The sequence below is a fragment of the Filicampus tigris genome, chromosome 5, assembly GCF_054856515.1.
Source record: "Filicampus tigris isolate MCC_2025a chromosome 5, RoL_Ftig_1.0, whole genome shotgun sequence".
Classification (NCBI taxonomy): Eukaryota; Metazoa; Chordata; class Actinopteri; order Syngnathiformes; family Syngnathidae; genus Filicampus; species Filicampus tigris.
The window spans coordinates 17369026-17388834 of NC_141221.1; the positions used below are offsets into that span (position 1 = coordinate 17369026).

Genomic DNA, 19809 nt, shown 5'->3' on the forward strand with positions numbered 1-19809 from the left:
AAATCACTACCAAAAACTACCAATCCTCTACTTTTAGTTTAAGATAAATAACAGCCATAATACATCTTAACATGTTTTTTGCCACCTTTCATTCAAGGCTGAAACCTGATGCCACAACAGCTGACCCTAAACTAGTCTCTTAAACTTCACAATCTGTCACTTAAATCATAGGTAACGAGTTGTCAAAACAGCCAGCAACTCATGTCTCCCGAAGGCCACACATGGAGACAGCAGTACTCTTAAGAAATCATATGGAGGAACTCAAAATATGATGGTTCTTTCAGTGCTGTTCATCTGGCATATTAGCTTGAAGGTCAAAACATTGGGAACATCTGCACAAGTTAAAGACATTCCATGTAAGTGCTGTATCAAAGCATTTGCCTGTACAAAGATAGGCATGATATTTTTATCGTTAATCCTGTCAGAGAGGTGTTTAGCAACGTGTTTTCTGTAGCGGTTGTTTTATTTTTGTGTAGAACTGCACTACTTCAAATTGAGAGGGCTTCTTAATATGTTGGCTGCTAGATTACATGAGAGGAACTAAAGATAAGAAAAGACTCTCAGTATGATCTCAGGTGTTTTATACCACTAAACATATGTTATATAATCAATACTTCTCTGACAGTGCCGCTCAAAATTGTTCATTATTGTAATTGTGAAGGCAAACATTGGTTATCTTAAATATGATTTAAGAATATGAGAACAAGTATGTGACCCCCTCCGGAATTCACACAGATTTCGGCCGAAATTTGTCATAAAATGCGATATGATCTTCATCTACACCACAGTGTACATAAAAAAATCAATAGACACCTGTTCAAATATCTTGTTTTGTCACATTAAGTATTTTTCACAAGAAATAAAGACCACCTTTCTGTCTGTTGAAGCTCAACAGGGGATGGATGATGCAACAGGAAAATGATCCAAATGGCAGAAGTAAATCAACAACTGAATGTCTTCAATACATGAAAATACAACTTGGCCCAGTCAGAGTCTGGCATGACCTCTATAGTACTCGTCTATAGGCCGGTCCACCTCTAATTTAAAACGGCCGTCCGTTGGCGAGTCTGACTAAACTTTCACTAGCACCCCCATAGGCCGGTCCGCAGTGACTCACTGTGCTTTGGAAGCCTGTTCACAGCTTGGTCCCTCACTCAAACCTGTCCCCCAAGCAACAACAACTCGCTATTTTCCTCCCCGCGCTTGCCATCGAAGCCTCGCGGCGAAAAATAGACTAATGACTGACTGCAGACGAATGGCAGACTAAATAAAGGGGTTTCCGTCCATGCTTAATCCATCTATTTAAAACAATTTCCCATCATTCGTCAACCATCAGCAAAACGGGCGTCCGTCAGTGACAGATACTGTATACGGACCGGTCCGTCACATCGACAGCTCTGGTTATATCAACTACAACTAAGGACAGAAAAATGGCTGATGCACATTAGGCTTCATTAGAAGGCCTTCCTTCGACCTTATGTTTTTAAAAATAAACGGATGCTGTGTTTGCGTAACATGGCTTCCCAAAGTGAAAGGAATCAGGTGTTACTTTAACAATCTCTGAGTTTAGCAAGACTCAGCTGCTGCCTTTGTGAAGCTGTGATCTTAAGAACCTTGTTCATGTATTATTCATGCCTATTTATTTGACCTTAAATATGGAAATTCCAATGTTTGTCAAGAATGAGAGGGATTATTGGACTTTTCAAATGTCAAATAGCTCAATTAAGACATTCATTACAAGAACCAAAGTCCCTGCTGAGATGTAAAACACCTTAAATTAACATTAGAGGATTTATCATATCTCATCTCTTAACACTATAATGCCAATATTAGTTAGTACTGTGTTCATTGGGAAAATTGAATCATTTTTCATATGCTATGCCCTTCGTCTGGTAGTTATCACGGGACCTGAAATAGGTGGCCAAAACATGCCTAACTAAAATTAAATTACATTAACAGGTTAGCCACCAGAGGGTGCTACGACAAGATAAATGAGAAAGAAACTGGCCTTTTTAACAAGAAATTTAAGATGTTGAATAAAATGAAATGGGCATGCTATGCAGATTCCTATGGAAAAGAAACGGATCACATGCAGTACTTTCTTCATTTTCTGGTTGTCTTTTGGAAGTGGTTATCATATCCGCTTTATGGTTCAGAGGTCGAAGGTTTAGACAGGCTCTGGTCTTCCTTTGTGCATGGTCTCCCCGTGCCTGTGAGATGGTTAAAAACGGGTGGATTAACTCTTATTCCACAAACGCAATATTTATCAGAATGCCTTGTTTCAACTAGTGGGCCTGCATAGAAGATATTCTTGAAAAAAACATTTTTGGGTTGACTTCCACTTTAAAACATTCACTTTGTTGAACTGATTAATTGTGGCTGGTCAATATAGCGTATAATAAATAAAAAAGACAAAAAAGACAATAAAATAACATAATGAATGTATGACATAGTATATCTGACGGACATATTTGTTGGTAAATCTAGGACAGCAATAGGCAAGGTGAATCTGGAGGGATATCAAGAAAATGGAGACAGAACCGAAGACAACACATGCATCCCATCCCTTTTGTGTCCCTTACTTCATAAAAACCTGCAATCCTTTAAAAGGATTGCCAAATCGCCTACATTATTTGAATTTTTCGTTTTGAGCATCCAGTCGCCCTTAAATATGCGTATTACTTTTGGAATGGAATGAATGTGAATTAATGAAAAAATGGCTTTAATAAGACTCGTGACTCACCTGATCTCCAGATGCTTAAGCATGAGTTGACACTATCAATGTACTTGTAAGTATTTTAGGGTGTTACTATGTATTCTCGCATCCACGGTTCTGCTCTTCCAAACTAAGGCCACCTTCAAAGCAACGGCTCTGGGCAAGTAAAATTCAGGCTATTAAAGGATCTACACGATCGAGATGAAGCTACGTTTGTGATTAACTCCTGTGGGAAATTCAGATGGAAACACGTTGTTATGCTTGAAAAATGTGAGGGAAACGGTTTAAAAAAGACGTATGGCGGTTACTTTTAAGGTTGTTCCTCGTTGTAACAACACACATTGCTTGAAAACATTCCCCGTACAACGTGAACATTCATCTTTGTACTCCCGAAAACCCCCATTTAAGTTTTCTTTTTAAAAAGGGTGCTGTCCAAAATTGCGGTCGCGTTATAGCATTGACATCTAGCGGCGGAATTAATACTATCGTTTACGTGACATCTGTCTCCAGGCCCTAGATGTCAGTAATGAACATTTTGCGTGCGTGTGTGCGGAACCCAGAAGAAGAGCGTGGTGCGTACACGGAAGAGGGAAGCAGACTGAGTTCTGACGCTGTCAAAGCTGACACTTCCTAGTGGTCTTGGTCAATGCTGACTGTAACGTTCGCGTAAAGCTTTGATCGAGCAGTTAGTTTGCTTTCCTTTGCGAACACCATGAGGTTTGTTTTCCTGGCATGTGTTACAGTTGTGTGTTCCTCCATGGTGATAGGTGAGTGGCTTTTTACATTTAAGCCTCGGCCCAATTAACATCCCTCGTCGATTGAACTGCTTGATGTTTTTGTAAATACCCCACCAGTAAGCAAAACTCAGCAGAGTAGCGATATGAATTTAATATGTCCAGTTTCTTTGAAGAGTATCATAGCTTTGCACACGCATCACAGCTTTGATAAACACGATAATGAGCTAAATCATGAAAGTTCATAATATAATTATTAATCACACATAAATAACAATAAAATTAACATTAAAATGGCATAGATAAAAGAACAAAGATACATTGTTTGTTGTAAATAAATGTGACTTTTCAGACCAAATATGAGGCAAATTAGATCATTTACCCCAGAACACCCACACAGTGACCAACTGATGATCTTTCAAGGCACGCTAATCTGCCATCACACGCTTGTTGGCAAATTACTTGGAGCCATTCTAACAAATAAACTTGAGTGGTGAATTGGCAAACCAATTTTCATTATAATTTGAGGTGGCTGAACAAATTTCCAGAATTAGCGCTCTCTCATATTTTTTAAACAAAAAAGTGAACCAGCAGAACAAATTATACACGATAAATTAACACCGGTTAATCACAGCATTAACTACATTGTGCGCAGCATAGGGGGATGATGTAAGTGTAACCCGAATGGATGCAAGTGCGAGTGTCTTCTAAAATACCAGGCGTAATTTATAATATATATTGAAATATGTCACGATCTTATGCGAGGTCCTAATCCAATTGTACTGCAGACTGTTCACTGTGCGCTAACGTAGGTCTGAAATTGATGTGGAGTTGTGTATTTTTCAGAAAGGATTTTAACAACTTCCAACTTAAAGAAAATTGCAGGATATACAACAAACACAAAACCCAACACTAACAACAAAAACCCAGGGTATGACTTTTAGACCAAAGTACATACATTTCAAGTATTTGATTTTAATGTGGTTTCTCTGGCACAAGTTCTGGTAATGTGCGGGTGTGATTTAATTCCATTTCACAACAGGTAAAAAGTTGTCAAACCAGAACACATCAGCCCAAGAACGTCTAGTCAAATAAGTAGTCAACATGCAACAAAAGCAAGTCGGTATTAGTCAGTCAACTGAAAGAAAAACGTTAAGAGTCTTAACAACAGATGAACGAAACAGAAAATTTTGAGACACACAAGGGGGGAAATCAACCACTGAAACTAGACTATACTTTGAGTCCAAACTTCCACTGAGACAGCCTCAATACCAAACACGTCAAAGTAATTTAGGCTTCTGTCACCATATGGTGTTTATTTATTTTTTTTACATTATATAGTTTAGTGATATAAAAGGTTGACCATGCGTAGTCCGCTGGCCTGTTCTAAAACTGTCTCATCAGTGATGGTGCATTGTGATTCATTAGGTAGGTTATACAGGTAATTACTTGAAAATGTCAAATGTAGAGAGCTTTCTATCCTTAGCTTTTTAAGTCATTGTGAATAATTATTTGGATGAATAATTTAACACGGCCAGTATCTATACAGATATGAATATAATTAATTATTAATAACTATAACAGAAATTTGAACATTTTATTTCAAAAGTGTGTATTAAATCTGCTGGCCCTTCAATGTCCAAGAAGTAGCTCTCAGTTCCAAGAAGGATGTTGATTCCTGTCCTAAGTAATGGAAATCAATTAAAACTGTGACAGAATATTACTGACTAGCAGTGACTATGGACTACCTGTGAGTATGGATTTAGGGGGAAAAAGAGATGCACCTGTATAAGTACTTATAATGCAATGTCCTGATTTGGCAAAACTGTGTCAGAGATGTAATTGAATCTATTCATATCCGACTGGCTTCAAAAGTATGGTGAACATTGGCAGTGTATTTTTTTGGCCTGGCAGTGACATCCCATGCACAGAGCTGAGTAAAACAAATGGTGGGAAACAATTCATTATAATATGGCGTATGTGTAAAAAAAAAAAAAAAATTTGTCGCGTGCCACATTGTAGTTTCCCTCGGAGGGCTGTTATGACTGTGAAACCATATAAATGTTTAATTACTTCCTCATATTCAGTACACGGCAAATTGATAGACAACTAGTTTTGAAATCGAAAGTCTGGAATAATAGTTTGTTCAACTAATACTGTTATAACAGAAAGAAAATCCTTGCAAAATACTCAACATTATTATTTATTACATGCGGCAATTCGAAATTTTGGTACAGATTTTATCAAGCATCATGGAAGTTGACATGCTTGCTTTGCTTTCACGGGCCACAGAAAATGATGTGGCGGGCCAGATCTGGCCCCCCGGGCCTTGAGTTTGATACATGTGTAATATGGAAAAGCCATTATTTTATTAAAGAGCTCCAAGACATGAATCGAGGAATGTATTATTTTATTAGCATTTTGTGTTATAACTTATTACGTGTTATTCTATTGGCATCTTCTAATCAACAGATCCAGTCAGCAGGAGGTGTGTGCAGGAGGTGTGTGCACTGTCCCAATTCCATATTTTTTTACCCATAGCAGACTTGAACTGGCCACCTTCTGACTGAATTTATACAAGGTGCTTCTGTATAATCAAGGGTTAGATGGATACTTTATTTATCCATAAGAGAAATTCACTGCCCCGTAATGTTCACATTGAAAACAAGGCAAAATAATTGAAAAAAAATAGGGACAGTATTAAATATGGTATCTATACAATGTTTATGTTAAAATACTGAAATACAACAGAAAGGTATGATTCCATTATGGTGTGAAACTCCAGATGAGGGTGTGTGTTTGGTTTTGAAAGGAAATAATATTTGTATTCATTTTTATAGGGGCCACAGAACTTTCTAAAGTGAGTAAAGGTGTGACTGTTAAACCTAAGACAAATGACAAGGCGGCGGAGGATTTACCAGCACAAGGCATAAAGCCTAAAGAAGGTGAAAGGGATGTGAAAGATTTGTTGGAAGAACCTGCCAAGAGCAAAACAACTCTGGAGGAATCGGAGACAAAAGAAATCACAACTGACCCAAAGTCAGGTGACCCTACTAATGAGAAGTATACAAAATCTGAAATAGATCCTACAAAATCTAAAATAGATCTTGGAGGGATGGCAAAACCTGAAGGAGGAATCACAACTAAGGTGCAATCTGAAGGAAAGCTTGCACAGGAGGCAAAAACGGAGGGTGGTAAGGAAGTAAAATTGGAAGAACCTCCGACAAAGGAGGAATCTAAAGTAAATCTTGAAGAGAGAGAGAAAATAGCAGACCAGAAAAGTGAGGAGAATCCAGGAGCGCTGGTAAAGGACAAATCAGAAGACCCTGCAGAGAAGGACACATCTAAAGGAAAGTCTACAAATGAGGGCAAACCAGAAGGAGAGCCTCTAACGGAGGACAATTCAGAGGGACAGCATGGCAAGGAGGACAATTCAGAGGGACAGCATGGCAAGGAGGACAAATCAGAGGGACAGCATGGCAAGGAGGACAATTCAGAGGGACAGCATGGCAAGTCGGCACAATTGGATGAACCTGACAGTAAGGCAAAATCTGGAGGCAATGAAGACATTAAAAAAATGGGAGGCAACCGTCAGTATGGTGGAAGTGACGAGGTGGAGAGTAGTCATTTCTTTGCATACCTGGTCTCGGCAGCAGTGGTGGTTGCAGTGCTTTACATCGCTTACCACAACAAGCGCAAGGTACGTGCCTTATGAAAATCTTTGTTCTTTTTGACATTGTTTGCCTGTTTACTGAGTCGCAACTGCAATTATCACACCTGTACCTGTCTTGATGCACACGGCTCAAATGTTGGAAATCTGAAACACTTTTGAGATCAAAGTAACACATCACATGATCGAAGTATTTTGAAACCTGTTTCACACAATACAACAAATATAAATTACGCCTTTGCCAAGATATGTATATTTAGAATCTTGAAGTACACAATTCTGCCTATGCATCAATGGAAGTTGTCAGTATAGGTCTCATGTTGGGGGTTAGGGGGGATTGGGAGGGATGGATGCCCCCCGCATTGAGAAAACTTTCAATCATCTATTCTCCAAGACAAGTTTTGACTATAGCTCGGCCTCAGCTTGATGACCAGGTGAGAGGTTTTCAGACAAATGCTTTACATTACTTTATTTTCAGATTGGTGCCAAAAGACACCATCTGCAGTCATCAAACGCCACAAAAACAATTTACAAATACAACACAAATTCCAAGATCAGGAAAAAACACAATGAAGCCTTCAACTGTCCTTTTATGAGCACAAATAAAATTTACTTGTTCCCACGTGCTAAACTTAAATTTCCGGACTTGATCTCTGTTTCCAGAGCTGGACAGTCGGACGGACTGGGGGGCAGAACGGTCCGTCCCTACGTCCAGGACGGACGCCCATTGTTGGTATAAATGACAAGGGGCGACGAATTTTAAAAAAAGGGTCGTACTAACCAAGGGCGGAGATGGATTTTAGTCCGTCCCACTAATCATCCCTCATGCGAGTGACGTGGTCACAAGGCGGCCAAAATTAAAAATCTCAACCGACTCGGCAAAATGGGCAAATGACATAAATTACCTCAAAACACTTCAAACGCGCCCCTAACGCGCCCGAGTTTTACTAGTACGACAAGTAATGAGACCCAGTAGGGTGAGCAGCGTCAGAGCAGCACACGGCGAGTGACGTCAGCATGTTGCTTGACTGATTGCCGAAGGAGGAGTATGTAGCTTTAGTTGTGCTAAAGCTAATGCAAATAAATATTCAGTCACTGTATGTTGTCTTCTACGGATCCGCCTTCATTAAGCCTGCACAACGCTTTTCATGTGCTTACCAGTGGTTGCATTGCACATGCATATTCTGCCCTCTAATGGTTCAACAAATGTAATACCATGGATGGATGTCACAGGAGTCAGCCATTTCACCTCACAGACAGAAACGCGACCGGCATGTCTTGCGTGTGTAATTCGGGATAGTTTTGTTAACTGTTTAGTACCTCCCTTTGCTTGCGAAATATGTCCTACCAGCGCATACATTTAAACGACCTGGAAGTGAAAATCTTTGTTTCCTCTTAAAATAACCTTGCGTTCTTTTGCATTCATTATTTTATAATAAATAAAAACGTAAGTTAAAACGCAAACATTTTGTAATAAAACGCAATAGTATTGCGTTATTACTCAATCTTAAATATTCTCTTCATGTCCCCTGGTTTGCTCCGGTCAGAATCATCATTAGGGCTGCTCGATTAAGCTCGATTATCCAAATTTTCTGGATGAAATGATGTTAAAAACGTTCAAATCAGCACGTTCGATTTTGTTATTTTTGGTGTATCCAAGCCACTGTAGTTTCCTCTGCATTTCCGCTTCCTCCCACGAGCGCGCAGTCCGAAACAACGACAACTTCCATGTCTATACCGGCGATTCTGCTATTTTCTCAGGCAAGTGAGCGTTACTTAATAAATCGGGCAAAAATAGATCTGTAGTGTGTAGTTTTTCCGATTGAGTCATTTATCTCACGCCGGGCCGGATCCACATCGCAACATTGGAAAAGCCAGAAAAGCTCATCTTAACGTTGGCTCCGCGGCGACTGCAGCATTACTTGGACTACTTTTCCCTTGATTCTCAGACACAAAACCAGAAAGTATTTCTAGTTTTGTTATGACAAAAAGAGATGCTGCCAGCCATTAGATGCAGATAAGAATGAAAACATGAATGTTGAAGTAAATGGGAAAGAATTCAACTTTGTTTACCTCTCGGTCCCACCGACCACAATGATATTGTCCTACATTGCAACATTACAAATGCGCCACCAGAAATAGCTTGCATGAGGCTAATAGGACTACATTTTCCATGATTCTAAGACGCAGAACCACAAAGTAGTCCTCCTTCCAGTATAATGAAAAATGTCTATTGACGTCTCCTAGCAAGTACAGTAGATGGGCAAGAGAATGACAACGCAAACGTAATATTATATCATATAATGGGATTTGAATTAAAGACGACGAACTGAATAGCCGGCATTTCTCCATATATATGGCGCACCGCATTCCAAGGCACACTGTCAATTTTTGAGAAATTGAAAGGATTTTATTTTTAAGTTGTTACTGGAAGCGTGTCACGGCGTAACGGCTGACTTGACTCAGCTACCAGACAGGACAAACCTGTTACCGATGCCAACAACACGTTGTCCTCAAATAACGTTCAATCGCACATTAAGAGCGCTAAAAAAATGACGTGATTACAATGACACTGTATTGTATGGCACCTTTTGCCAACGTTCAGCGGTGACTTCAGTGTTGGCGGATATCAGCGCTAGTGGCTAGCGAGAGCCGTTTGATTACCTTTAGACGTAAATGACTCTCTATACTTGATGCTGACAGCCTGATCACTTTTGAGCAAACCGGGCTTACTCAAGTGTGTTTTAGCCGGCAAAATTACAACTGTGGTCCTGACGTCACTTCATCTCATAGACCAATATCTATGGGGGGAGAGATTTGTTTGAATATGGAAATTGCATCTGTAAATTATAATTGATTTACTGATCTTATATTATGTAAAAAAAATGCGCATATTGTTTAATTTTTTTTTTTTTTTTATTGATTCAGTAAAATTTGTTAATCATTTGTCTAAAATCTCACTAATGTTTCTAGAGAGGAAATTATGCTACTGTGCCGTTTAAATTTTAAACATAAAATTTTGATGATCTAAAAATGAAAACAAGTTCCTCATTCATTATTAAATGGAAATGTGTTTTTTTTGTCCTGTGTATTTACAACTAAGCAAAAAAAATCAGATTACCCAATTATGCGATAGAATTTTCAGGAGGATAACCGAATGCCAAAATTTTCAATAGCTGCAGCCATACAATTAACAGTTCAAACAGCCAAATGGAAATGTGTTTTTTTTGTCCTCTGTATTTATAACCAAGCAAAAAAAATCTGATTACCCAATTATGCGATAGAATTTTCAGGAGGATAACCGAATGCCAAAATTTTCAATAGCTGCAGCCATACAATTAACAGTTCAAACAGCCAGAAATATTAAGCTATTTTCCCATTTCTTGTTTGTCAATCTCCAACCTTTCGCATTTCATCCAATACTAGAATGTTTTCCTTTTCCCCGCCCCTAGATAATTGCCTTCCTTTTGGAAGGAAAAAGATCAAAATCTGCACGTCGACCAAAAGCCACAGACTACCAAAAATTGGAACAACAGGTAATTCGTGTGTGTGTGTGTGTGTTTTCCTTCTTTGGTGTGAATTTCATTAATCATTATTTTTTTTCTCAGTTGTAATCAGATGCTGTAGCCTTGAGACACTGAATGCACTGTGGGATGGCATCAGAGGAAGTGAGCATTTGAACTGACATGCATTTTGGTTCTACTCTCTAGATTTGTATTGCATGACTATGCAGATGACACTATTGCCTTATTGACAAATCGAGTAAAACGAAGTGATAGTTAAACATGCATGCATTTTTTGCACCGGTCTCTTTATTCCACTTTAATTATGAGAAACCATGACTCAGGATATTTCAGTAGCAGATGGACGGTTTGTTTTCTAATGTTATTTACTTGCTGTGTTTGTACAGCTATGATTGCACTGTGAGCCAAATAAGCCATTATGACTCCTTTAAAAAATATAAAATATTTTATCATTTGTTAAAGAAGGTCTGCAGTTACCTACGTTTATTAAAATTTGCTTGAGTTTGCAGCTCTATTATGTTATAATATTTGATTCCCAAGAATTAATTACACATTTCTTTGATAAAGTAATTAGAAACATTTGAGAATCAATATATTTTTCTTTTATTTGGAGAAGTGAATTTAAAGACTTGGCGTTCACAAAGATTGGAAACCAGCAAGACTCAGATGATTGAACATGAAAAAAGACCTAAATGCAACGTTTGAATGAATGAAAATGTCTCGTAACTGACAAATGTACTTAAATGAGAGTTTGTGTTGTATTTTTTGTTCTTATATTTATAAATTTCAAACATGGAAATTGGTAATGAGAGTGGAAGTAGGAAGGAAGTCCCTTGGATAACGCACCCATACAAAGCTGTTGTTTCTCGTGTATAATCCGGTCTCCCTATTGGCCGGTACCCTTTATTATCAGAGCGAATAATATGAACGAATAGTGATTCAAAACATCACAATAAAGTGTATGCTTTTCAATCCAGGTTTAAAAACCATTCTCTTTTCCCATACCTATGACTTAAGTTATTTTTACAATCATGTTTTCAAAAATATTGTTCTTGCACAGTACACTTTTAGTAACATTAACTTTCATTTTTAATATTTGCTTTTAAATCCCTTACTTTGTAACTGCTTTTAAATGTTTTACTTTTAACTGCAGTATGTAAGAATATTGATTTGCGTTGTGTATGAAATACGCTCTAAATAAGTGATTCAAATTTTTTTTTTCCTTTTACAACTCCTAGATACTTTTAAATGTGTACTAACAGGATTTTACAGCAGTTACTCAAATGTTTGAATTGGTTCTGTGTTGGATGATGTTTAACCACTATTCTGTTGTTCGCCACACATGTACATTTGTAATGAGAGAATGGAAGCAAGGTAGCTAGTTCCTGAAATGGTTGAATGGTTCTGTATTGGATGACATTGAAAGACTATCCTCTTGTATGTTGCATTGCGTTTCGCCCGACATTTATCCGACATGCTGCTTTCAGTGAAAACTTCTGAAGGAAAACGACTAACAGATGCATTCCTTAAATACTTTGGGGGAAATCTTTGGGGGTAAATAACGTACAAGATTAGTCTTGTAGTACATATGTGCGTGCCAAATGAAACTCGCTTCATTGTATTATATTCAGTTTTACATTATTGTATAAGGAGCACCATTTACAAATGGCAGTGGTCATGAATGAAGAAAAGTCGAACCTGTCTGGTTTCTGTAAAGCTATCATTTTAATATATCTGGCTAAAATGTTTGGAATATCCTGCTGTCAAAAATAAATGTTTTTATGATCTCTGAAGTTGTGTAGTTTTTCCCCCGTCACATCATACACCTAAGAAAGGAAAGCATGATAATCAAGTAGGTCGTGGTAATTTCCACCTGAGATTGAGAACACTTGACGCAATGTTGCACAACCTGTTGAACAATTTTGCAAAAACCAAACAATGCATAACGCAACATCTTAAATTCTAATCTGTCAAAAATGGGCATTGGTTTAGTAAAAGCACGTTTTAATGTAGCTCTTAGCCTCTTACATTGTGCAAGTGAAGTTAATGAAATAAACAATGAGTTCACATGTAATTATCAGTCGCTGATTTTCAGACTGAACAGTTCCCCAAGCACGAGAAACAGCAGCAGATTGTCAGAGTGGCATCATATTTCTGGCCGCCTCTTCATACACGTCAGGTATCTCTCCCAGTGACGAGGACACCATCCGGACAGACGAGCACCCACGAAGCTCCTCCTCATACTGGATTAATTGTTTCCAGAAACCATTATTAGGCCTCGCCATGGGCCGACAGGTCTTGACCGTTGCGTGAGCCTCCACCAAAGTCGCACCGTGGTGCTTGACTAGAAAAGCCATACAGAGTGACACTGAGCGACTCACGCCTGCGTTGCAATGCACCAACGTGCGACCACCGCTCTGTGCTACTTGATGTATTTTATCAGCCACCTCGTCAAAGTGGTCGCCGAGTGGTGTGGACGGTGAGTCAGACAAGGAAATGTGGACGTACTCTACACCGGGAAGGGCGGTAGTACAGCTTTTGGTCTCCGTGACGTTTATGATGCATGTTATGTTGTTCCCTCTAACCAGAGAGGCGCGACCCGCCGCTCTGCCGTTACTCACGTAAAGATGTTCAGTGACTCGACACAGGCCGGAAAGACCTGCAACGACCGGCGGATACATGAGACCATGGGTCAAGCTCAATATATTTGAGTAACTCCAGTGTCAACAAAACAAGACGTGTCCGAGGAGAAACGCGATAGCACACGCAACTTCCGGTTATAAGACAGCCAAGAGGGGGTATGCTGTCGCCCCCAGCTGGGCGAGATGTTAAATACATATTGGAAGGCACTTCTACACGCCCTTAAATGCCAGGGGCAAGGGTGGGCCTGGCCCCCTCAAATAAATGTTGTTTATTTGCTACCTGCTGTTGTTAATACGTCCTGCCCCCTGGAAACAATTTAAAGCAGCGGGGTCCAACCTTTTTGCAAAGACGGCCAGCTTTGAAGAGGTGAAAATGTGGGTGTCCGACCATTTAGCCTGACATTCTTTTTTTACATGGAACACCAATAAATCCAAGCACATTTTATCAAACCAGTCTGCCTTTCATTTTTGACATTTTTATTTAAATTTCAAGATTCTTAAAACATGTCTTTTGTTCCATTTGAAACATGACATAGCAATGCAATGTTCACTGAACAGAGAAATAAGTAACAGTATTCACCAGTGCAAATTACATTTCAAACATGAATAACAACTGGCAATTAAATATTCTCATCACTTTTTAATTCAATAACAAGGGAAATATGTAAAAATATATATCGTATTCACCACTACAGGCCAGGGTTAATTTGAAACATGGCATATTGTTGAAAATAAATGTTGACTGAACTTTTAGATTCAATAACCGAGAAATAATAAGTAACAATCTCCTTCTAAATGAGGCATACACAGTTGTTGTGTATTTCAATGAAAAAATAGACCAATTTCCACTTTTCCTTAAATTCGCTGTCAACTTTCCTTTTTTTTATTCATTGTCGCCATTTTAGAAACTTTTCTGTAAAGGGTCACACAGGATTATGGAGGTGGCCTCTTGTGTGTAAATGTGAAATTGCATTCAGAGTGTATTTTATACGCTTGTCAACGAGGCTACGGGCGAGACATTATTAATTTCATGACAGAGGCTATGGGTCGGATAAAATTTGACTGCGGACCGCATTTGGCCCCGGGCCGGACTTTGAACATGTCTGATTTCAAGCACCTTAAAGCATGCCTACGCCTGTGTAAAAGTGCTGAATACTCTGTCAAGTCCACATCTCTTTCCAATTTGTAGTGAATGTGACAGAGGTATGTTGGAGATGATCAAAACCCCAAACTACACAAAATCTACACGATTTACATACTTGATGCCAAATTTATCAAGCTTAATCTACAGTCGAGCTGATCCATCCATTCACCTTGGTGTGTGTCAAATGTTAAAGTAGTAAGGCTTATGCTTAAGACATTTTATTGAATTGCAGTTGCCACAAAATATAAATCCCACAGCTCCAAGTGTTGGGCTTCAAGTTAGACACAACCACCAAATTTTACTTCATTGGCGAAGTACTGTCTTGTGCACAAGGACAATGACATGGGGAGAAGTCAAACTGCGGTTATTTCTGATGCTCCTCGTTAGTTGGAGTCACTGAAAATGAACAAATACAATGTACATTATACAGTATAAGAATGTACACAACTTAGAAGTTTAAAATCCCCTTCACTCACCTGCACAGTAGGCCCACCTTCAGATGTGTATACTGTACCGGTACCGACTCCTGATGACTTTTTCTTTCATTGACAGAGGTGCACCTACGATTTTGTCTTTGTTTTATCTTTTTGTTTGAAAATATACAAATTAACTGTGTCACACATGCCTGCTTATACTCTTGCACCATGGTAACAAGAATAGTAGTGTTTCTTGTTTGAGGTGGTGGCTGGGGGTGTTGATACCCGCAGGCAGTCCTCGGTTGCCCAGGAAACAGATGGCGGATGGAGGGCGCACATACATAACAGCCCAAACAGCAGCAGCTGGGGAACGGCTCCACTGACTTATTCATGTCGGCGCAGCCTTCACAGCCAAGACAGTCCTTTGTTTTGGGACTTATCCACATTATCCAGTGCTCCAAACTGGGTTGTGCGCAGCTGCTCCCGGCACTCCCACTTGGGCTTGCAGCAGCGCTGCAGCTGAACACTGAGTCGGAGACACCATCTCTCTCTTTTACTGCAGGGAACAACATGGTGCACGTTTGTTACATTGGCCGCTTTCGTGAGAGGTCTAATACAATCATGTCGGCGTTGTGGGAGATGTGCAACCTACAGATGACTGGTAAGGAAACGATCCATGCTATATTGTGACATATTTGTAAGTAACTTTGTATTGCGTGTGGCACAGTCGGTTCGGTTCGTCTTTCTTGAAATAACATTTATTATTGGCTGTGACTGTACAGAGAACCCGCTTTGATTCTACTAGTACCGCTTTTTTCTTGTAGACTATAATAATGATTGTTTCTGAGCTCCAACGATTTCTTTGTTTTATCATACCAGCATTTGGCTCATGTTAGCTCTACACCATAAACTGACTGACGGCTTTTTTTGTATTGGAAAATGAAGTGACCTAAATTCAACACAAGCTTTGCCTGCAGGTTCCTGAAAAAAAAGGTTGCTGGACGAGTCTGAGAGATTCCACCCCCCCTCCCTGTTTTAATTGTATTTTGTATTCATGTTCTATTGTTGTGATTTTTTTTTTTTTTTTTTAATTTATTATTATTATTTTTTTTAAGGAAGTAAGGTGCTGGGATTTACTGGATTCAACCTCAAGGACTGTTGACATCAATTCAGACTACCGGAGCAGCAGCTGGACAGGTTATGTGCTCAAGACTGTATTTTCTAAATAAACCCAAGAGATAGGCTCATTTTATATCTTGCAATATTAGCCCATTTCAATAAATGTGATCCCAATAAACATTTGCTGTGGTAGCTGTGGATGTAGTTTAATGAATTTGTGGATTGAAAACATCAAGGAGTGGCTTGTGGGCAGTGCAGGTGTTTTCTGGCTTTTGTACAGCTTTGTGTTGTGTGTCCCAGTTACACGGAGAGACACCAGTTTAAGGCTCACTTTGGACACATTGTGCTCCTGTGCCGGTGACATCGCTCGAATGACTCACCCTGTGCTGCCTCACTGATGGTAAAAAAATACGTCTGTAGATTAAAACCAAGAGGTTATTATTATTCACCGCTTCACATACGTTACTCACATTTATTCTGTATTGTATGTATTCATTTGTGAGAGTGTGATATGTGCATATAAAGTGTATGGCTGTGTTGCCATGTTGTTGTCTATAACAAACACACCCATATTTTGGTCAAATTTCAAAACGTACAATCTCAGCTACTTATTCCATTTCTATTGGTTCATTTTTTTTCTGCAGGAGGAATCTGGAACAACAGAGTACCTGCTAGCCTGTGCCTTCAAAGGATGGATCAACTTCTAATGCTTTTGTGTGTCAGTGAACAATGCATTTGAGAGATCAGATTTCTACCTTTCTACCTGTTAGAATGAGAAATATATCCGATTTTAAGCAGGAAGGTGGTCTCATATGACATAGAGACAATATTTTGTCCTTTCAATCAGGCATGCAAATCCTAAACTACCTTTATCAACCACATTTTGGCATGTGAAAAAGCCACTGCGGCGCAGAACACATTTATTTCCTGCTGTGTGTGTGCACTAAAGCCCCCCGCCCCCCCTCCGTTACCTTGGTTACCTCTCTTAATAGTTGCTCTCTTTCTTCTGTAAGAACATAACTAAATTCACCATAAGACATTCATTATCGGACAGCTCACACTTCATAGCTGTTACAGTCAAATAAAAAAGCAGACACACACATTTCCCATGTTTTCGCCTAAAACCTCTCCCGCAGTTTTAAAATGTGTCTCTAATCCAGGACGTGTAGATAATGTATTGTGTGCATTTTACTGAACTGTGAGTCTGCGTGAACGCACGTCTGTATGCATGTGCAATATTTCGGTGTCTTTGTTTGTCCGTGTGCATGTTTATTCTAAAACTTCTGACTACTGAATGCACCAGACCCTGGATTAAATATCAATAAATATATTATTATGCATTTTGCCCTAGCTACTAAATCAAACTATACTAATAACCTACATCTAACCCATATGGAGGATCCTTGTGAATAATTACAAGAATGCTACTAAAGGACCAACTTGTGTTTGATTCATAAACAAATTCCAACATATGATAATAAATTATGCAAATAGGTTTTTACAGAGGTCTGGATTATACTAACACTATCTCCCTAACAACACTAATTTTTGCTAACAGTGTGATGACTACTAACCTCTCTGCTCAGTGCTCTTGGCTGGCCTCACAATCAGTGACTAACCCTCTGCTTTATGGCCGCAAACACACACAAAAGCTCTCTCTTGATCCTGCAACCCCTCTTCTATGAACTATTCAGGCTGATCATTACAGAAGGACATCAAATATAAAGAGTAGCTGAGTGTGTCAAGAAGGGTTTCAAGATTTGGGGAGGAAATGGCATGAGCCAGAAGCAGGAAAGTGGCTTATCAAACCTGTCTTGACCACAAAGTCCACAAAGATCTTGTGTGTAATGCATCATGTCACACTTTAGGCTCAAGTCGAAGAATCGAACATGTGTGACTTTGTGTGTACAGTGTGGTCAAGCTTTGCAGGTGAGTGCCTTAATTGTTGTCACCCAGGGCAACATTACTAACTCCCTCTGATACTAACAATGGCACGGCTGCCAAGTACTAACATCTCTGCTCTGCATATATTTTTTTTTAAATTCATTTTATATTTACAAATCGAAGTATTCTTTGTCCTTGTTGATTAACAGACTAAAGCATGGCCTGTGTTCACAAGAATTAACTTTCGAAATCATGAGGACTCATCATTTGTGTAACGAGCAAGACAAATATGACAAATACTAACCAAAAAGCTTTAAATAACTAACAAACTAACATACTAATTGACTAACAAACACACTGACCAACTTTGATCTTGATTACTGACTGAAGTCATCTTGCCATCATGTACTAGTATACAGTAGTTGCATCACATATTGAGTATGCTATCAAGGTTGACTGTGCACAGATGAGTGAGTGGATGGACACATATGGATGATAGTGACTGTCTGTCTGCCTGATTTGCCATCCTTAAGATTATTTTTACAGTACTTGTAAGAGTGAGAATATAATGCAAAACAGCACGACTATAAAAATACTGTACAACAACAATGACTCACTTATTTTAGTTGAGAATAAAAAAGGGGTTGGCTCTGTTCTGTAGCTTCACGATCCCATCTAATTATTATTCAACAACTCTTACAATAAATACACAAATTATGTGCTTGACTCAATGGACTACAAAGCAAACACTTTTTTGGACTTTGAATGTTCTTATATGTAATAAACAGATTTACTATGTTTTGTGGCATTGAGTTGTATATGACTATAACTTGTGAAAATCATGCAATTCGTGTCGCTCGCGGACAAAAGAACTACCATTTGTAAAACCATAAACTGTTTGCTTAGCAGATGTCGAATCGTAAACAAAAGCACCCTTTACAAAGGCACTCAGTGGAGTGCAGACTGAAGACGTTGCCAAGGCCTGCATATATCTGGCAAAGAGCATCCATTCATTCAATCTCTTTTTCCATACTACTTGTGACTGCACGTACTGTACCTGAAATCGCCAAAGGGAGGAAGACGGAGTACCAACGCAAACTCCACACCGAAGACCCAAGCAGAGAATAGAACCCAGAACCTCCCAATGGTGAGACAAACATGCCAACCAATATCCCCCCGTGGTGACCAAGAACAGTTTTATGCAGTTTTATTTTGTACATTGTTTTCTCCTTTCTCTTCTTCCCTTTTATTTTCTTTAACATATAAATTAAAGTCAGTTAATTAACAAAAATGACCTTCAAGACCCTCTGCCAACTGCCATGAGTAGCTTTAAAATAAAGAAAAAACTACACACACCAGGACATCCAAAAATGGACTGCAAAAGATGTGAAGTATGATATTGTGCTGTTTGGGGCCCATGCAGCACCATGCCACAAAGAAACATGAAATCACACATGACCTCAAGTCGTGCCAGAGGTGCTAAAAATATTTTCAATGCCCCCTGTCAGCTATAGGCCCTTGAATCGACATGACTTTTCTCCCCCTTACGGCGCCCCTCTGTTATGTGCTCAATAGAGTCGAACGGGTATTTTGCTTGGAATGCAAAGTCCTGGAGCACCATTATCCTGAATGACACATTTAGTTGCATGATTGCTGTAATCGTGAAGCGTGATTACCGCACATGATCACTGCTCATTCATAACAGATGATTCAATTGTAAAACAATGCAGTACATGCTTGGCTGCTATCTACCAGGAGGGGGCAGCCTCACCAAATTAGAGGATTGGTGGTTGTGGGTGCTTGGAGCCGGTATGGTCCCTTCTTTACATATACACAAAAGTCACATCATGCTAATTTTATTATTAGGTATTGTATAATTCATACAACAACAATGAAGTCAAATAAAACCCATTATAGTATTTTTTCTCCTTATAATAACCATTTAAAATAATCATTTTTT

At 39.1% G+C, this 19809-nt stretch overlaps 2 protein-coding genes and 1 long non-coding RNA gene across 3 annotated transcripts; 2 read left to right on the forward strand and 1 right to left on the reverse strand.

Moving 5' to 3' along the window:
- Window positions 1–3262: 3262 nt before the first annotated feature.
- On the forward strand, window positions 3263–12437 carry tgoln2 (trans-golgi network protein 2). Its single transcript, XM_086030956.1, has 4 exons — window positions 3263–3483; window positions 6291–7150; window positions 10573–10656; window positions 10729–12437. The coding sequence occupies exons 1-4, from the start codon at window positions 3429–3431 to the stop codon at window positions 10732–10734; spliced, it is 1005 nt and encodes a 334-aa protein (XP_085887082.1). The 5' UTR covers window positions 3263–3428; the 3' UTR covers window positions 10735–12437.
- Window positions 12438–12631: 194 nt separating this feature from the next.
- Window positions 12632–13444, reverse strand: LOC147147622 (dual specificity protein phosphatase 18). The gene has a single exon (XM_086030957.1). It carries the CDS (start codon window positions 13323–13325, stop codon window positions 12780–12782), a length of 546 nt encoding a protein of 181 aa, XP_085887083.1. The 5' UTR covers window positions 13326–13444; the 3' UTR covers window positions 12632–12779.
- A 1704-nt stretch (window positions 13445–15148) lies between these two features.
- LOC147147623 (uncharacterized) lies at window positions 15149–18647 on the forward strand. Its single transcript, XR_015086927.1, has 3 exons — window positions 15149–15507; window positions 15962–16365; window positions 16610–18647. It is a non-coding gene; the product is annotated as an uncharacterized LOC147147623 (long non-coding RNA).
- The last annotated feature ends 1162 nt before the right edge of the window (window positions 18648–19809 follow it).

Coding starts and splice junctions, on each gene's coding strand:
- LOC147147622 (XM_086030957.1), bottom strand. CDS start 13,325: ATGTATCCGCCGGTCGTTGCAGGTCTTTCCGGCCTGTGTCGAGTCACT.
- tgoln2 (XM_086030956.1), top strand. CDS start 3,429: ATGAGGTTTGTTTTCCTGGCATGTGTTACAGTTGTGTGTTCCTCCATG. Junction 3,484..6,290: donor GTGTTCCTCCATGGTGATAG/GTGAGTGGCTTT, acceptor TCATTTTTATAG/GGGCCACAGAACTTTCTAAA. Junction 7,151..10,572: donor CTTACCACAACAAGCGCAAG/GTACGTGCCTTA, acceptor CCCCGCCCCTAG/ATAATTGCCTTCCTTTTGGA.